General features: G+C 42.1%; 2 protein-coding genes across 6 annotated transcripts in view; one reads left to right on the forward strand and one right to left on the reverse strand.

The window, feature by feature from the left end:
- The window catches only part of MUTYH (mutY DNA glycosylase), a 139454-nt gene extending 126971 nt beyond the window's left edge, over nt 1–12483 (reverse strand). For both annotated transcript variants that reach the window (XM_078671784.1, XM_078671785.1), the window contains exon 1: nt 11921–12483. The gene's annotated coding sequence lies outside the window, so the exon portion shown is untranslated. The remainder of the gene's footprint in view (nt 1–11920) is intronic.
- A 154-nt stretch (nt 12484–12637) lies between these two features.
- The window catches only part of TOE1 (target of EGR1, exonuclease), a 103784-nt gene continuing 97128 nt past the window's right edge, over nt 12638–19293 (forward strand). Inside the window, exon 1 of one of the 4 annotated variants that reach the window (XM_078671779.1) lies at nt 12638–12764. Coding sequence is in view for 1 of the 4 variants with exons in the window: in XM_078671778.1 (XP_078527904.1) it covers nt 12846–12901 (56 nt within the window). In the remaining 3 variants the exon portion in view is untranslated. Of the gene's footprint in view, nt 12765–12830; nt 12902–19293 lie in introns of those variants that run through there. The other 3 variants (XM_078671780.1, XM_078671783.1, XM_078671778.1) reach the window with 3 other exon arrangements.

Here is a 19293-nt window from a genome sequence, read left to right on the forward strand (position 1 = left end):
TAGGCTTGCTACTCCAAGCATGAACCTGTGAGACCTACGCTAAATTAAACAAAGCTTTTACATATTTTTGTTGGCAAAGAGACAGATCTACGAGGGGAGGGGTTGCCCCAAAAACTGGGTTACATTATGGCAGCAATGGCCAAAGTGCAGGAGACTGTAGCGGGCTAACCTCTGACCTGGATAGAGAAAAGGAGACCACGACTTGTGCATTGGCGATTGAAAAATCATACTGGTGCTGGCAGGGGGAAAAGGACATGGCAGACCAACAAGAAGCTGATGTGACCTACATACAATGATGCATTGCTATTCTAAACTTTCTGTGATCTTTAACTCTTAAAATACCACTAAAATGTTGATTAAAAAAGCTTTTACATTTGGTATTACACGAGGAGATAGTGCTACTATTCACGTCTTGAACTTATAAATTCTTTGTAGCCTGGGACAATTTCAGCTCTCCGTTGCCAAATGCTTTATGTTCAGAATCGACTGAGCAACAACTCTGTACTCAAAGGCAAATACCTGAAGCAAAATGCAAGAGTGACCTATTTTGAACTTTTTAGGTTCGTAAAACAAGATGTAAATAGGAGATAGCCAAAGCGTGTGGGTCTCTGTAATATGTGAAATGTATTCTACTGTGTGAAGCTTAAATGTGTTTATTCTGTGCATTATACTACATCAATTATTTCATTTTATTTTGGGTTGAGGGCAAGACAATCTTTAAAGTATAGTCCAAAATAACATTCATTTAGTATAAAAAACCAAATACTGGTCCCTTCTGTGCACATTTAAGTAAAAGGAGACTGGCAAAAAAGTCTGATGGTGCATAGTCCTCTAAGCATTGTCGAAAATCTTCCGGTGACCTGTCTAATTAAAGAAGTCAGGAAATGTAAGCCAAGTAGGCCATTGAAGTAAGCTCTGGTCAGAAAAGTATGTTTAGAAGTGCACAAAGACAGACAAATCTATTTGAATGGGCTCAAATCCATCTAGGTACAATCAAAAGTGCAACCTGTCAACTGAGCATAGTCAAAAGGGTTCCTGGCCAACAGCAATAATTAACAAGCATTTGCAATGCAATAGGTCTCGCAGTTGTTAGAGTTTGAGCCATTGGCATTGTAAATGGCACTGCCTTTTATTTATGTGTTGGTTTTTAAAACGTAAATAAAAGGCATGCCTTTTATTTAACGTTTTAAAAACTAACACATAAATAAAAGACATTGCCATTTACAATGCCAATGGCTCAAACTCTAACAACTGCGAGACCTATTGCATTGCAAATGCTTGTTTGGTTTGACGGAAGCGCTCCAATTGGCTGATCAAAACATGAACAGAAATCTTGAGGCAGCCATTACAGGACTGACCCCGGGCCCATGTGGAGGCGGGGAGGGGCTCCCAGAGGGATCCACCCTGGTCCCAAAATGAAGGGGAAAAAAAAGGCTTTGCTTATGAACTTGCAAATTACATCACTCATGACCTGTTCAATAACATCATTGATGACAATGCTGGGTTGCTAGAAGGCACAAATGCTAGTTAACATTTTAAACAAAAATAAATAGAGGGAGGCCCTTTGGAAAGGCTCCGTAAACAGAGGGAAGACCTTTGGTAAGGCTCCGTAAACAGGGAGGCCCTTTGGAAAGGCTCCGTAAATAGAGAAAGGCATGGCTGTGTGAACAGAGGAAGGCAAGTTGGCATGGAGAGGAGTACATCTTAGGAAAACTGTGTAAACAACAGTAGTTATGCATGCTAGCAAAGCTGTGTAAATGGGTGAGGCGTATGGTATTGGGTCTTTGTAAATATTATAAGGCACCCAAGCCTGCAGCTACAATAGCAGGAAAAGGGTTATCCTAATGAGCTGTACAACCATAAGGATAAAGGGAAACTACTGCAGGTTGATGATGAAGAAATGGTAGCAAGGTTGTTTAAATAGAAGGCACTACTGTAATGCTAGCAGCGCTGTGCTAAAGTCTGAAGCCGGACTCAGGCTCAGCTCAGCGTCCTGCTGGTCGAGCTTGCATGTGGCACCTGCCTGTCACTCACCCTTTACCCAGGATGTGGTATTAGGGCCAGAGTTGCTGACTTTGGGGAGCCAGGTTTAAGTCTTGGAGTCAGTTCAACATTCTGTAATTCAAAGCAAATTACTTAATGTGTCCGCGCCTATAACCAATGAATGGGACCTTGAGTAATGTAACTGGTGCTCATATCATGCGCTCCAGCACCTTTGAGCTGAATTGGCACTATATGAAAATGAAATTAAATCCAGTATTTGTAAAGCGCATCAGAGACCTGAGTGTGCAGTCGCAGAGCGGCCTAATATTTTGGGAACTGCATCCTAACAAGTCAGAATCTGGAGAGGTAGAGCTCTGCATGTGGTGTGGGCAGGGCGAGTTCGGGAACAGCACATCATGATCACAAAGATACCAGGAGAGTGTGCGTGCTTGCAAAGCTTCACCGCTGTCTGAAGAGGGTGATACTACAAGGCAGGCCGGGTTATAAATAACCCCTTGGTAACAGCTGGCAGATGAATCAGTACAACAGCTAGAGGCCCCCCAGCCACTGACAGCGCAATGCACAGAGAGCACAGGCCACACGCCTCCACCAAGCCTGCCATAGAACGGCCATGTGTATCTATCATATCAACCCTGGCACAGGGTGCCCTCACCAAGGTTACAGCGTCCCCTCTCAGCCATCAGTGAGATCCCCCCGGGCACCATTCCTCGCCTACTTTCACTGGAGTTTTGATCGGCGCATGTCACCCCAAAGCCACTTTCCAGACCGTGTTCACTTGTGGTTCCAGGTGCCACATCTCCAATTCCAAGCATTCCGATACAACGAAGTAAAATGTACATTATTTTGCTACATGAACTACTCCAATACACTAGATTGGCACTGCAGCGCCCCACCCAGCCCCTCATGTTACCAACCATCTATTTAACCACATCAACGGCAAAGAACACTTTACCAAGAATTACTGGCATTCAAAAATAAATACAGTTAAATCGAGGTGTTATCACCGTGGAGACTCCGAGGATAAGTTGTAACAAACGGGAATGCCTTTCAGCTGGAATCTGGGGCAGAAGGGAGGTTTATGTCCGAATCCGGGTCCCATGTTCTTGAAGGCGACCGAGGTTGGTTCTGGGACGAAAGTGTACTGATATCCACATGAGACCTACGCTACCCTGAATGATCTACCCCGCGCTACTCCTGGCGGGGTTTAAGCAGCACACCGAGAACCCATTACTGGCCACAGGTCATAATAAGGAAGTCACTGTTACTCACGAGCCCAGCATTATTTTCTACGCAGCCTCACCGGAAGTCAGGCAAAGTCGCCTGTGACGGGGGCGGGGCTGCGTCCGGACCGGAAGAGAAGGCAGGCGGAGTGAAAGCGTCTCGCGACGCCAGAAGGAGAGCGGAGTCCCTCAAAATTGACCTGGTAAGTTGAAAAGGGCGTGGGGGGGCTCGGTGCACTCGTGTGTGTGTGTGTGCTTGTGTGTGTATGCATGTGTGCGACGGCGGGGGAGAGGGGGCGTGCACTCGTGTGTGTGCGCGCGCATGTGTGTATGTGTGCGGGGGGTGGGTGTCTCTGTATGTATGTTCATGTGTGGGTGCTTGTGTGTGTGTCTGTGTGTGTATGCGCATGCGTGTGTGGTGTTTTGGGCTTCCCAGGAGACAGTGCCTGGCCACAGCGCTCGTTCGCGTGCGCGTGTCAGTTTGAAATCGCCTCCAAGGCGATGCGCGCGGCCAGGATTGTCTCCTGGGAAGCACACACGCCGACAAAAGGTTCTCGGCGGAGACGCGCTTCCGCGCGGCTAGCCGAGACCTAAAAAGGTACCTTATAGAAAAAGAGAGATACCAATTGTGTGAAGTTGAAAAATGATTGTCATGGGATTTGTAGATGTTTATTAGGTGACCTGTGTTACTAAAACTGCAATCTGCATTCCGTTCTCATACAAAGTACAGAATAGAAGTTCAAATATCGTGGGTAAAGTGAAAGAGGTGTGGTGCAGCGGCCAGGGCGACGGACGTTGGAGATCACGGTTCGATCCCCGGCTCCGGTGTCAGGGGTCTGTCCAGCACCATGGGACTCTGGGCAATAGCTCGCTTAATCTTCCCGGCGGCCCCCCGCGCCTTGACACCTTCGGGTAATTGTTTGCGCTTTACAAATACTGGACATTTACATGTGGACATTTACATAATAGTTTGCTTTCTCTGGGAGTGGTGTCAAACTAACTTAAAGAGAGAGTGGTGGAACCCTTAAACAAGAAAGAAGGATTTGATCCTACTTTACAGTTAATCTATAGACCATCACTCCTCTTCCTGCAACTGTTAAATTTCTGTAAAATCACGTGGCAACTTAGCTGAAGTTCCTATGTGGAAAATGTCAAAATCCTTAATAATACACAGCCCGAGTTTTACTGTGGTGACAATATCCGCCTAGCTTCTGATCTGGAAGAATTGAGGATGAACATACACAGGAGATTGGGCTAGGTGGCAAATTGTGGTCATGGTTCTCTTATTTTAAAAGAATGCACTCACACAGTCACGTAAAGTATTTTATCGCTTTCATTTCTAACATATAACACATCTTTGTCATCTATAAGTTACCTCTCTAGCAAACTCCATCTAACCTACAGTTTTTGTACATACGTGATCAACAGGCAACTTGTATGCCAGATCAGAAGCTCTTTTTGACATTCTCTTGCTCTGCAGAAATTTTTACTGGATGTTACGAATTGGATGGGTAGAAAATGGTTCAAACTCAATATAGAACAGACTGATCATAGCACATTCGACTGGAAACCCTTGCAATGGACAAGTGAGCTTAGGCCTTGCTCTCTTCCCTTTCCACTAAAGAGTGCTGATAGAGCACAGAGAAAAAAAAGTTCTAATCATCTGCAGTCGGCATTAATTCAAATCTCCGCCAATGTTACTTATCAGGGGTTAGACTAAAGCAAATGTAGTAAGTTGTGCGCATTACAGCATTGAAGGCAATTGTCACAAAAGCTGTTCTCTCCTAACTGAGCTGTGTAAGCCACAGTGGTGTGCCTGACTCGCTGACAAATCAACTTGCAGACTAATGCATCATGGTTTATTAGTAGCTGGATAAATGGACTGTTACATTTATATATGCTTGTTTATTGAGAGTGTTTTCTTTCACTCAGTGTTCTGATTCTTTAGGAATGTTCTTGTAGAATACCAAACTGCATCTTAGGCAGTTTGACTAGAAACTTTGTACAGGCTCAGCGCATGTTGCTGTGCTGCTTATAAATATATAAAAAAGTTACTTTAATTAATTTAAGTTTGGTTCTTTTAAATTTGGCGACGAGGGAAGAACACCTCTCACAACAGCCTGAAGCAGCACAGAGGATTGGTGTTCAAGATATTTTGAATTTCAGGCGTAAAAAGTGTTTTGGAAGAATATCGCTTTATGAGGAAATACCTTTACAGAGGAAAACAAGAAAACGACAAAGAATCAAGACATAGAGGTGAGAAAGATTTCTTGTATTCTGCTCCTTAATATAAAAAAAAAAAAAAAGGAATTGGAGAAATTGGTAAAATTACAACGTAAGGATATCGTCTTGCCAATTACTATTTGAAGAGGAAATTGACGTCGGAGCGGTTTTCTGGACTTGTTTAAGGTAGTGTGCCTTATGTTAAACAATTGTACTGTTTACATTATCGGTGTTACTGGAGGCTCAGAAACGAAGTGCATTTTTTAAAATATCACTCACGTGTGCACACGAGGACCCTTGTCGAACTGGAGCTGTGCGAGTGACTCACTTTTGTTGCCGGGCAGGCATCTTCATTCGGTGCTGCAGCAGGAACCTATCCGGAAGCCTGACGCGTCATACTGGTGCAAGGAATTCTGGGGGATATGACGTCACCGCGCATAACGTGGCGGCCATCTTAATTCACCTTAGATACAGCATAGCAATGGTAACGCTAGCTGTAACGGTGTATAATTAGCCGTGCCACATCGACGAAGGGACTTTGCTTGGAATTTAAAATTGAAGTATTACAAGTAAGCTTTGCCTAATCAACATATTTATCTATTTGAGCAAGTTTAGTAAATATATGTAACAATTTCACAACAAAAGAAGGAAGGCAAGTCAAATACTGGTTAATAGTATGTTCTAGATTGGCATTTTGTGCAATAATTTCAAACTGAAACCTGAAAAGAGAAATAAAAGAGAAACATTAAAATATATATACATAGGACTTATTAAAGGAATAAGAAGGAATTTAGTACAGTTTGGAGACAAATTCATATATGTACACAAGGGATGATAAAAGGAAATAAGAAGGAATTCAATACTAATTGTACCACATAATTCGATAAAAATATAATAAATAAAATGCAATTTGATCCTCCAGCGAAATTTTTGCAGTGCAAAGGAGAACCACCTTTACCTTGGTCTAGGTGGAAAGAAGAATTTATAAACTATATGAAGGCAATAGATGGAGAAAGGATGGGAGCAGAAAGGAAAAAAGTATTTTGTTACATTGTCTGGGATCCGAAGGTCAGATGCTCTTTAGATCTCTACCTCAAATTTTGGCAAATGAGAATGCGATGCAACAAATGTGTATAATGACGCACTACTTAGAATGGAGAAAAGGTTTAAACCAACAAGTAATATTGCGTTAAATAGGTTTCAATTTCATACAAGGAAACAAGAAGAAAACAAATCGTTTGATGATTTTTTAACTTCTTTACGCACTTTAAGCTTACATTGTAACTTCGGAAATATTGCTGATGAAATGATCAGAGATCAGATAGTTGTTCATGTCAGAAGTAAAAAAACACAGGAACAATTGTGGGTAATGGGAGATCAAAAACTATCAGAAGCAATTTCATCGGCCAAAGCATTTGAACAAACGGAAAAGTGGATGCACACTGTTAAAGATATTAACAGTAAGAGTGGAAAATCTGATGAAGTTTCTGTAATAAAGCGTGAAGATGAAATAAGACATGACACACAAGGAATGAATGCCATTCAGGGAAGGAATTGTAATTCTAATGCTAGAAGTATGGAAAGGAATGGAAAAAATGTATTTTGCTACAGATGTGGTAATAAAAATCATTTGTCATCCTTCAATGGATGGAGGGTGGAGGAGTGTGGCTCACTGATTAGAGCGGCAGACTCTGATGCAGAGGTCTGGCCCGGGACCAGGGTTCAATTCCCGACGCAGCAGGGTCCTGAGCCCAAAATGTCCACGGACTCGATAATTCTCGCCTCGGTGCCCATTCTAATCATGGGGTCCCACGCTGCAACTCTGGGCAATAGTTGCTTAATCTCCACTACGGCGGCCCACCTGCTGCGGGATGCCTGGCTTTCACCCTGGGGAAACCCAGTAGGGGTTATCTCACAGGGAAAAGCCAGGACGGGTTCCCAAGGCAAGCGCATTGATGCCTTCGGGTGATACGTGCGCTATATAAGTCGCAATACATTTACATTTACATTCAATGCATGTCCTGCTATCAAGAGGGAATGTAAAAACTGTGGAAGAATAGGACACTTTGCCAATATCTGCAGAGATCAAAGAAGGGTATCTATGCAGTTTCGTCCAAGAATTTCTTCCATTGTAGAAGGATCAGTACGTGATAGGAACTCAACAGGAATTGAATATGCTCCAATGCATGGAAACACTTCAGGTTTTGTAGTATCTCTTAGGGATAATATTGCAAATTTGGATAATTCCAATGATGATCAGGTGATAAATTCACCCATGTGTAATATATTAGTTGCCAAAGTGGAATTAAGGCTCATGGTAGATTTGGGATCGCCATGGACCCTAATTTCAAAGCAATATTTCACAGAGAAACTGGATAAGTGTTTAACATAAATGAAATTGTTCCACCAGACATTAATCCAGTTAGTTATGATGGGTCACGGATTGATATGTTTGGGTATTTTGAGACGACGCTCACTTTCAAAAGTAGATTAGCGAATATAAAACTGTACATTGCTGTGAAAGGTATAAATGTTCTTGGTTGGAAGGATCAGTACACGTTGGGTATAATGTTGAACCCGAGACTAAAGGATCCTGTGATTTTGGATGATGCTGTAAGAGACAATTACATTTCATTTACATGGTGTAGAAGACATGGAGGAGTTTATTAAAAGCTCATTCAAGGATGTGTTTTCAGATACATTGGGAAGATTTAAGGATTACTCACATCAGATTAAACTCAAAACAAATGTTAGACCTGTTAGACAGAAAATAAGACCAGTTCCCATTAATGTGAGAGAAGAACGTAAAGAGATGTTAACAGAACTTGTAACAGAAGGAATAATAGAACCCATTAATTCATCGGAATGGGTTTCTCCAATTGTTTTGGTACGGAAACCGGATGTGTTGATTTAAGAGCGCTAAATTCGGAAATTGTTGTAGACTGTCACCCACTACCGAACATCAACGAGGTAGTGTTGATGTTAAAGGGCACCAAGGTGTTTTCAACACTGGATTTGAGATCAGCATATCATCAGGTGCCACTGACAGATGATTCAAAAATGTTAACTGCTTTTATAACCCCACATGGTTTATATCAATATACGCGGATACCTTTTGGGTTGGCCTCTGCGGCTTCTGTATTCCAAAGAATAATGTTCAACATTTTTAGGGATATGAATGGTTGTGTAAAATGCTTCCAGGATGATATTCTTATTTTTTCAGGCGACAATGAGGATCACTTAAAACATTTATCTGAGGTATGTGATAGGTTAAGAAGGAATGGTTTAACCTTGAAGGCTAATAAGTGCAAAATGTTTAAGAAAAGTGTGGAATATTTAGGTCATACCTTGACAGGAGATGGCGTTGTACATAAGAAATCCAATGTAGAAGCTATAATGAATGCTCCAGCTCCAAAAACCAAAGATCAATTACTTTCCTCTGCAGGTATGTGTGAGTATTACTCTAAATTTGTCACTAATTTTGCATCTAAAATGGAACCATTAAGGAAATTGTTAAGACATAATGTCTGTTTTGAATGGACAGACATGCAAGAAAATGCATTTATAGAAATCAAAAAAGACATTGCTAATGCTCCCAATCTCAAATCATTTTGCATGAATAAGCAGTGTGTTATTACAGTTGATGCAAGTTTGTATGGGGTTGGAGCTGTATTGTCACAAAAAAGTGGAAGTGAGGAGTGAAATGTGTCTTTTGCTTTGAGAACATTGAGTGACACTGAGAGACGGTATGCGGTCATAGAGAGGGAACTACTTGCTTGTGTGTGGGCTATAGAGCATTACAGGAATTATATTTGGAGATCAAACTTTATTTTGAGGACCGATCACAAACCATTGGTTTATATTTTGTCCCCAGGCGATGGATGGAATTCAACAGCAAGGATTGCTAGACTGACATCTAGATTGCAGGAGTAATGTTTCAAAATGGAATTTGTGCCTTGGAAGAAGAATGTAACGGCGGGTTTTTTGTCACCTCTTCCGTGTGAGTCAGATGTAAAGACAAAGGATAATGATTTGGAGGTAGTTACTTCTGTCCAGGATGTTGGTGTTGGGGCATTTTCGAATATTTTAGAAGAGACATGGAAGGATTGTGATGATAAGGATGGCGTACCTAATTTGGGTAAGAAGTATATTCAGGAAGGTTGGTCCAAAAGATATAAGGTTCCGGAGGAGGTCATGCCTTGGTTTAAAATATCTGATGAGTTAGTGTTGGATGGAAGTTTTATTTACAAAGATGGAAAATGTGTTCCTCCTCTTGGTGTTAGGGACATGATTTTGGAAATGTCACATAAGTCTCATCCAGGTATGTCTGCAATGAAACGTTTAATCAGAAGTTACTTTTGGTGGCCAGGAATGGATCGAATGGCAGATAGGGTTGTTAGAGATTGCATTGTTTACAATTCTAGTGATAAGATGTGTAAAGTTAATGTTCCTACTCTCAAGAGTGTAGATTGGCCACATGAACCATGGAAGAAACTAGCATTTGACATTTCTGGTCCTTTCCTTGAGTTACCGGTGGATTCAAGATTTGCTTAAGTTTTGGTGGATTATCACTCAAAGTGGCCAGAAGTGAAGATGATTCCAATGGCTACCACAAATAAGGTTTTAGAGTTTTTCAAGGAGGTTTTTGCCAGAGAGGGATCTCCTGCTGTAATTGTTACTGATAATGGTGTGCAACTAACTTCTTATGAGATGGAAGAGTATCTTAGAGGTATGAATATAAAACATATCACCACATCTTTGTATTCACTACATGAAAATGGTCAAGTGGAACGTTTCAATAGGGTTTTAAAGGGTTACATCACTGAAGTCAGGAAGGAAGGGGAATCATGGAAAGAGCTTTTGAGAGAAAGATTGTGGACATACCGCATTACGCCACATTCGATTACTGAGATTAGTCCTTTCCGATTGTTAAAAGGCAGAGATCCTGACTCAACTATTTGTCCATGGTGGCTTAAAGAGAAGTATGGTAATAACATTAGAACTACGGTTAATAAAGAAGACACAGCTTTGAGAGTTAGAGGAAAACAAGATAAGTATAAAATTGGTATAATAAAAAATGAAATGTCAAAAAACACAATTTTACTGTTGGTGAATGGGTTAGAATTAAGAAACCTGGTTTAGTAGGTAAATGTGTGAGTAAGTTCTACAGACCTATCAAAATCACTAGAGTGTTTAGGAATTCAGTTATAACTCAAGATGGAAAACTATGGAATGTTAGGCATGTGTCAAAGTGTCCTAATATCTTCGGGGTCAACAACTTTTCAAACAGTGAACCTTCCAGTAGCTTTAATGAATTTAAAACTTCTCCTTATAATAATTCGGAGGGTCATTCTGATTCTATTGCTAATAGAGTTAAAGATTCTGCACGTTTAAGACTACTACCTGGAAAACTTGTAGATTATGTTAGATAACACTTATTCGTACAAACCAAGTTGTTTTGGTATCTGCTTTCAGATAATTACTTTTTGTGTTAATAAGGGAGATATGTTACATATATATATGCTTGTTTATTGAGAGTGTTTTCTTTCACTCAGTGTTCTGATTCTTTAGGAATGTTCTTGTAGAATACCAAACTGCATCTTAGGCAGTTTGACTAGAAACTTTGTACAGGCTCAGTGCATGTTGCTGTGCTGCTTATCATTATATTAAAAAGTTCCTTTCATTAATTTAAGTTTGGTTCTTTTATGGACTCTGGAAGCAGCTTCTGCTGTCCAGGGCTCTCAGGTTTACGCATCTGAGACAGGTTCTAGGACGAGCCCTTTGATGCGTAATCTGATGGGTCACAGAGATAATGAAAGACAAAAGATCAAGGCGCAGGTTTACCAATGTGATTGGAAACAGACTCCATTCTTTGAGGGTGCTTCTTTGCATGAGCATTGAACAGCTGGAGGCAAACTGACTAGGTGACAGCCAATGTCTGTAAGAAGGTAAAAACCAGTTAAAAAGCTTCCCAAGATCTGAAAGATGTAGCTGTCAAGTGACGCATCACTGTCATTTATTCACCACACAAACCATAAGCCATGTCACTGACTATCAGTCAACTGACTGATGTTTGAGTGTCCTATGTCTGCCGATCTAGTGGTTCCTCTAGGCATTCACTAGAAAATAAAAACATTTTGGACCAACTGTCAATGCTCTTTTCTTGACGAAATTGCTTTGTATTACAAAATAACCAGCAAGAGAGAGCAACGAGTGACGATTGGAAGGGTTGGAATGATTGATACTGTGTCGCAGTGATCATACCGCTCCATAATTTGCAAAGAAGTTGTGGAAAATGTGCTTGTGCAAAAAAATCTTAACTCTCTCTCACGCACAAGCTCTGGAGTCCAATTCATCTACCCTTATCCGCAATACACGAGGAGCCCACGTGCCTTCACCCTAGAATTATTTCGTTCGCTCAAGTTTGAGACAAACATGTTCACGACATAAAACACACATTAATATAGCCTTACCTGCATGTACAACACCAAAAGCTGAAACTGGGTCTCTTCAGTGCATGCAGCTTGCCCTTCCGTTGAAAGATGGACCGTATAAGTTAATGCAATTTTGAAATATTTGTAATTCTTGTTTAAAATCCCAACTTTCTCTAATATAGTGTTTATGGGTTTCGTTCAATATCGAACAATATTTTATTTAAACCACAACTTACTTTAGTAGTTTATCAGAAATGCCCTGCATCTAAACAGTTGTTTTGGGGTTAAAGTTACAGGATTATTGGAGTAAATGTACACATGGAGCCAGGGGTCTCGGACCATTACAATCAGTTATGCAAGAGCATGGCAAATGAACCTCGAGGGGGGCTATCTTAGAGCCAGGCGTTCGGCTCATTGGACAGATGTTGATCAGAGCATTATATTAAAAGCGAACACTACTAACCTGACCTTAACATGGCGATAACTGTGAGCATTTATTTGGCAGTGGAGAAAATCCGCAAAGTTTGAGTGTGTGGCAGAGATATGAAAAACTAAAGAAAAATCTAACTCTCTATGGCGAGACAATTCATTAAAACCCAGATAGTGGGGGCGCTTATATTGTGATCAAGATCACAATAATTGACTTTAAAGATCCTCAGAACCATTTCAAGATGGCCACAACCATAAATAAAGTATTTTTTACCCCCTCGAGCACTTTTTCGCGAACTTCGACGGGTTGTGCTTGTTTAGTTTACTATTCAAGAGGGGGTGGCCTTGTTATCAATGAGTGCGCACGCCACGCCTGACGTCATCAGTCCGCGACGCGGCGACATAAGCTTCTGCTGGCCAGACTGGAGCGGGGCCAGGTGTGTGAAATAGAGAGGTGAGTGCGCTATTCCGAGCAGGCGGCTTTCTGTCACGCTTGTCTGCTGCTCACGGTATTGTGTGAGAGAGCCACCTATTAATGTCCTCCATTGGTCCTCCTTCAGCGGGCGGCGATATAATCCGTCTTTCATGCAGGTCAGCTGCACGCCTCCCCTCTCTTCATCCCAAAGAGAAGAGGTGCGCTTCCCATGAGTCCAGGGTGATGCACTGGAATTGAAGCCTCGAAGTATAGTCGGCTGGAGCTCTTGCTCACATAGGCTGGCGCTGAGGCCGCTCGCCACAGTCTCACCCTTAAAAGTCCTGCTCGATCTGTGGCAAGTGAAGTCCACAGTTTAAGTTTATTTGCAGGGTGGTGTTTTTTAGTGGCGTTCGATGTAGATTGACTCTTCTAAATTAGTTCCCGGCATCGGTGATTTAGGTTTTGGAATATGTGTATGCAAAATATGAAATGACATTATCGCCGCTTTAGCGGACGTTTCGGCCACTAAGCGGCGATAATATCATCGCCCTATTAGCAAGCTGTCGCTAACTGATGGTTGCGACAGCTTTTAGGTGATAGCGAGCGGATTGGGGCCCGCTTTGCATGTCACCGATGCTTATCGCTAATGACATGCAAAGTGGGCGTATCCAACCTGTTAGCGACTGAAAGCAGTCGCTATCGCCTATTAGCAAGGCAGTGGGAATATTTCCATCGCTACGCCTATCGCCAAAAACTAACGCCTGCTCAGACCAGTTCTTAGCCATGTTATCCAATGGGAGGTGGATAACATGGCTAAAAGCATTGCGTCGCTAATGCCTGAATATCGCTGTATTCACGCATTTCACCTGATTTTTGTCGCTTTTGAGATAAACCTTGCTAATAGAAGGTTATCTCCGCGATAAAAACCGGTGATGCGCAGCGATAAAAATATTGCTGCTAACCCTACTTAGCGATAAATATCGCTATTTGTTGGTAATATGCCCCTTAGTTTTTTGTAGTCTTGACTTCACACACTGCCGGTTTGATGGAATGAGGTTCAATGCAAACATTAAATCTCCTCTCGAACCAGGCTTCCCATGTATTTAGGTGTTTCTATATTGTGTTCCATCTAATATATTAGTTACCTCTAGACGAAAGAATAGTGAATAAACAATTTCCACATAAAAAGCAATATTTAACGTTTTTTAGCAGGTACAGTGGATTAATACGTCTGCCTTCCGGGGTTTCCTGAAATGCATGAGTCCATGTTAAGATCTCCAGGACTTTGACCGCCAAGATCGACCCTTGTGTTTCACGTGCTTGAACGAATGTTGATGTATTAAATTAGCAGCCAGTGAGTGGATGTTTTGTACTTGAGGTGTAGCGTGGAGCTAATTTCCAGATAACTTTGTGGACAGTGCAAATAAACTTCAATTGGATCCTGGTACCGATCGACAGGTAGCCAGTACAGTATTTCAGAGCTAACTAAACGTGGTCCTGTTTGCATGGATTATGGTGCACTCTGGCTGCTTGGTTTTGTGGCCGTGTGATGAGAATTTTGGGGACGTCGTTGTAGATTTTGCAGTAGTTCGGGTGAGACATGACAATTGTTCTTCTCCGTTCTTCCTGGTTTTTTCTACGGAGTAATTGGAGTGTTATATCACTGCATTGACTGACTTGTGAAATGAACACATCTAGAACTCTGTGCTGGAACAGAGAGCCTAAAATGTAGGAGCCCGCCAGATAATGACACAGTGTCACTTCCGCCCATTACGGCGATCTGTCTTCGTTCTTTTCATACAGAGGAAGCTTTTCTTCATACATTGGAGTATGTGTTCCAAGCACAACCTGGCGGTAGTTATGTTATTAAGAGGCATATCAGCAAGGGCTTTATCTCCACTTTTTTGGCTTTAAAAGCCAGAAAAGTGGAGCTAAAACCATCGCCCTATCAGCAAGAGGGTGTTAACATGCATATTCGCATGTTAGCACCCTTTGGCACTACGCCTACCTTTACATCTCTAATGAGACGCAAAGTGGGCGTTCCTGACACACACTACATGTCAGTACATCAATAGCGCGAAGCTATCAGCAAGGATGTCCTAGCATTTTAGCAGACGTTAGATTTTGGAGAAAACAGCAGACGTTAGTTTTTGGAGAAAACAGCAGTAAACTGTCTGCTAAAAATCTTAGTTAACCATCCCTAACATAGGGGGTGGATTTTGCTGCTACGACCACAGGGTCGTATCAGCAAGGTTATCGCCCTTTTACAGGGAACATCGCTGGAAAACCAACGATGTTCCCTGCAAAACGGCGATTTCCTCCACTATCTCTGGAATTTTTCTCGCCCTGGAGCAACACGTTGATAACCCGCTACCAAGGCGATAAATACCAGAGATAGACGCCTATGAATAACAAAGCGCTAAGCATGCTTTGTGTTATTCATCACCGTTCCTTGCTGATATGCCCCCCAGTTTGTTGTTAAGCCACAAATGAGTGTGTGTCATTTGTATATGCTGGGTAGTTTACATGATGCTTGTAGGAAAGTGGATGATTATGTGCGATTGACAAGTGTTCAACTCAAAGTATAAGGCCAGTGCTTGCCAGATGTCGCACACACTAAAAATAAACCTGTGTTCTGTAACTATTACTATGACACAAAGTAGTCAGGCTTAAATCAAAGGCAATGTATAATATAATAATGATGTAGTGCATACACAGCAGAAAAAGTCCAAGAAGAAAAGCACAATTCCACAACCAATTTCTAAATAATGAGAAACATTTTATGGGTAAAATAAGACAACGCGATACAAAAGACAGACAACAAATGTAATAAGGATGTTTGGAGATATAATTTTTAACGTATGTAAATGAAAAATCACAAAGGGCCCATGATATAAGTGAGAGATCATGACCTAGGTGTGATTTAAGGCTGACATCAATGAAACTCTGATCGGATACAGATGGAAAGGTACAAGTGGAAGTCAAACAGTTTATAAATCCCAATGCAGAATGGGGCTTTATCACTTTTGGGGAAGAAAAATCTTACTTCAACATGGTGCTACTGAAATTGTGGCTTCTGCAGTGGAACCAAGGGCAAGATAATTTGCAAGGCAGAATGGGAGTTCAGACTTGCTGGGAGCCTTGACTGGTATGAAGCTGAAATTCAGTCCAATGCCATGGAACTGCCAATCGGGTACTTTTCCTGTAGGTCCTCTCGAAGCTGTGGTGGAAAAGTTTTTCTAAAGTTTGTAACTTTATTCTGGTGCCGAATCACCCACAGGAGTACACTCCTAAAGTGCCCAGGACCTCAGGGGAGGGCACTGAGGGACCGGACCCTCAGTGTGTCAGGCAGAAGCCAATAGCAAAGTCCAGCTCAATTTCAGTTATTAATGATCAGAGGTCTCTTACAGTTTGTTGTGTGCCTGTAGCCACACAGGTCAGTCAACTGACCTTTGAAGTCCACTTCTCTATCCTGTGTACAAGAGTGAGTGGGTTCCTTTCTGATGAGGCCACAGGCAGCAAGTCCAGTCGTTTTCTGATCTTCTGCAGGTCCCAAAAGTATTTTTCTAGGGATACCTCTTTCATGCCTTGTTGGTGGGCAGGTAGGGGCTGGGCACCCCCCAAGCAATGGGCTAAACGGTTGAAAGGCAGCCCTACCCTCTTTTTTTTTTTTTTTTTTTTTTTTTTTTTTTTAGCAGTTTGTTGTCATTACTGTGAACAGATACAAAATGGCTTGTACCATGGCATTTTCAAGATGATTTAGCTATGCTAAGCTTGGGGTCAGATGATTATGGATGTGCAAAGGAGTTTACTGTGGTAATCATTAGTGTCCTACCATTTCTAATACTAAAATCCAGTTTGAAGCAAGCTCAGTACCTACAACAAACTAGAAGACAAAAGTCTGGTAGGTCAAAAGCAGGGTCCTGCAGCACACAGACGGGATATGCATGAATTGTCCTGGCATCTTGTTTGCTCCCTTTCAAGTGCACCAGTTTTACATGTGGCTTAGAGAAATGCCAGGCAGGACTTGACACTGGTATTTCAACAGGAAGACAAATCACGTCCTTCTGATGAGCTCAGACGGGCCACATCTGGTGGTTTGATTGACACAGAGAAAATAGGGGAGACCCTGAAAAGAGCACTCTATTTGAACCCGGGGATTACAGTATCCATCACAAATTGGTTCTCTATAGAGCACACAATTACAGCCTTAAAAAGGTTCGACAATAGTAGTACCGCTCACTATTGCACACAATATCTATTTTTCAATTGTAAGTGCCTATTCAATATGCCAATTGTTTGTATATAACAGTACCTACATATGGAATTAGTGCATTTCATTCTCATCATTCATTGTGTGTGTGTTATATCAGTGGCCTTAACATAATTTCTGCTTATACTTATGTGGTCCATATATTCTTTAATATGTGTTTTCAATGGTCATTTCATTAATGTTTGTTTATTTTCACAAAAACGAGTGGATTAAAAGAAAAGGCTTAAACAAGTAGGACTTTCTGACTCCAGCCACTAGATGGCGGAATATGTGCAGTATGTGAATCCAGAAGATTTTTAAACTGCAAACCATTGTTACAGGCAAGGAACTTGTTTCATCTCAGGGACTCTGGTGAGGGGCAAGGGCTAACCGAAAATATACCTTATTTAAAATTAGAAAGTGTCAGGACAGAGTTTTTTTCTTCTTCTATGCATCCCGCGAGGAAGTGGGACACAAACTGGCCTCAAGATATTTTTTGGACTTGTCCGTTCCAATTGCAAGGTCTCTGAGCTGGAGCGATGACACTGACAGTGGTCACATATATAAGATTGACAAAAAAACAACACAACAGGCGAGGATTTATATTTCTCTGCAGGCACTGACCTAAGATGACAGCCAGTCTGACAAAAAAACAACAGCGAGGATTTGCATTTCTCTGCAGGCACTGACCTATAATGACAGCCAGTCTGTCAATCAATGTCAATTGTTGCCGGTAGAGTTGTCAAACTAAGATTTTTGACTTCTTTCTTTTGTTTGAACTAATAGTGACTAAGATCACCAAGACTGTGATAATTCAGATTACTGTATTTGGACTTCTATTTTGAGTGCTTAGGTAATAAGTTATTTTATGTTTACATGGAGGTATTTTATACCAACACGTCTTAAGGCACCTATGGTAGTAAAGTGCTATTGTACCGTTACTGCACCACTTACATATGGTTAAAAAGTCGTTTATATATTCCCTCTCCTGTGTGAATTGAGATGTGCGGTCTCTGAAACCACTACTTCCCTCCTTAAAAATAGTGCAAACCATGTATGAGCTAAAGAATGATGATGGATTAAACCCAGATCAGTTGACAGGGGATGAGTGTTTGATTTGCGAAAGCGCTCTGTCCATCATCCCCTTTGGTATCGCTTTGTTCGCCCTAAGTTGGCAGGGTATGCCCAGACGTGGGTCCCTTGCAAGATAGCCTGGCTGATAAGGGTTATGAACCCGAAACCGGTCCCAGGATGCTTGTTTCCCGTCCAGGGAAGAAATGGCTTGGCAGTTCAGGCTGGACTGTTCCCATGAGGCACATGGTCCGACTGATTTACATATGGCCCTGTCTGAATTAGGGTGGTGGAGTGAGCTAAAGAATGATGATGGATTAAACCCAGATTAGTTGACTGGGGTTAGTGTCTGATTTGCTCAAGCGCTCCGTCCATCATCCCCTTTGGCATTGCTTTGAGAATATGACGTGGCATTCTCCTGTGTGCCATGCCAAAGACACTGCATGGGCTATTTGTTAGTCCCCCCTGTAGCAGGCCTCGGAGCCCTTAAGCCTGGTATATTACCTCATGTGAGGACATACCTGCATGAGTAGATATGCCCCTGTTGCTGGAATTTACAAGTGGGCAGGGAAGCCATATTAAGGTATGTATTAGGCACTGGTAAAAACCAGTTTCAATGCGAAATAATAGATTCACTGAAACGTATGGTGTTTGGTATTAACACCTCGTATTAATAAGCCCAAATTGATTCCAGTGATGGGTGTATTAATGCATGCATGCACTCTGAGGGTACCTCAGTGCTACCTCCTGAACCCTACCGATCCTCTAGTGTGCTGACTGACTGGTACTGCTCAGCCTGCCACCGCAGGTGAGTTTCTGACCCCGTACGAGGTGAGAGCCCCACTCTCAGAGGTCAGAAACAATGCCTGCTCTGGCAGGAGGTTTCTACATCTCCTCCCACAGGATGGTGAGTAAATTAGCATGTGAAGGCAGGGAAATCCAAATAGCCCACTCCCTTTGATATGCAAGCCTGCCTTCATCTAGACCGGGAGGATGCCACCCCTGCCCTGAGGTGCATTTGGCACCAGGGGAGGTGGGAAATTAGCTATGCATGGATGGGTTTTGCACCTCCAGGCTACTCACACCCCTAAAGTGGGTTGCCTGAAGTGAACTAGAACATTTCGCTTCCACCATCCTGTGTGTGTGGTGGACTTAGGAACTCTGGGACAGGGTATTGCCCACTCACCATAGGAAGTGGTAATCCAGGGGGGAAGTGACCCCAGTGGTACGTAGCTCATTGGCTAC

This window comes from Lissotriton helveticus, chromosome 1_2 (assembly GCF_964261635.1).
Source record: "Lissotriton helveticus chromosome 1_2, aLisHel1.1, whole genome shotgun sequence".
NCBI classification, from domain to species: Eukaryota; Metazoa; Chordata; class Amphibia; order Caudata; family Salamandridae; genus Lissotriton; species Lissotriton helveticus.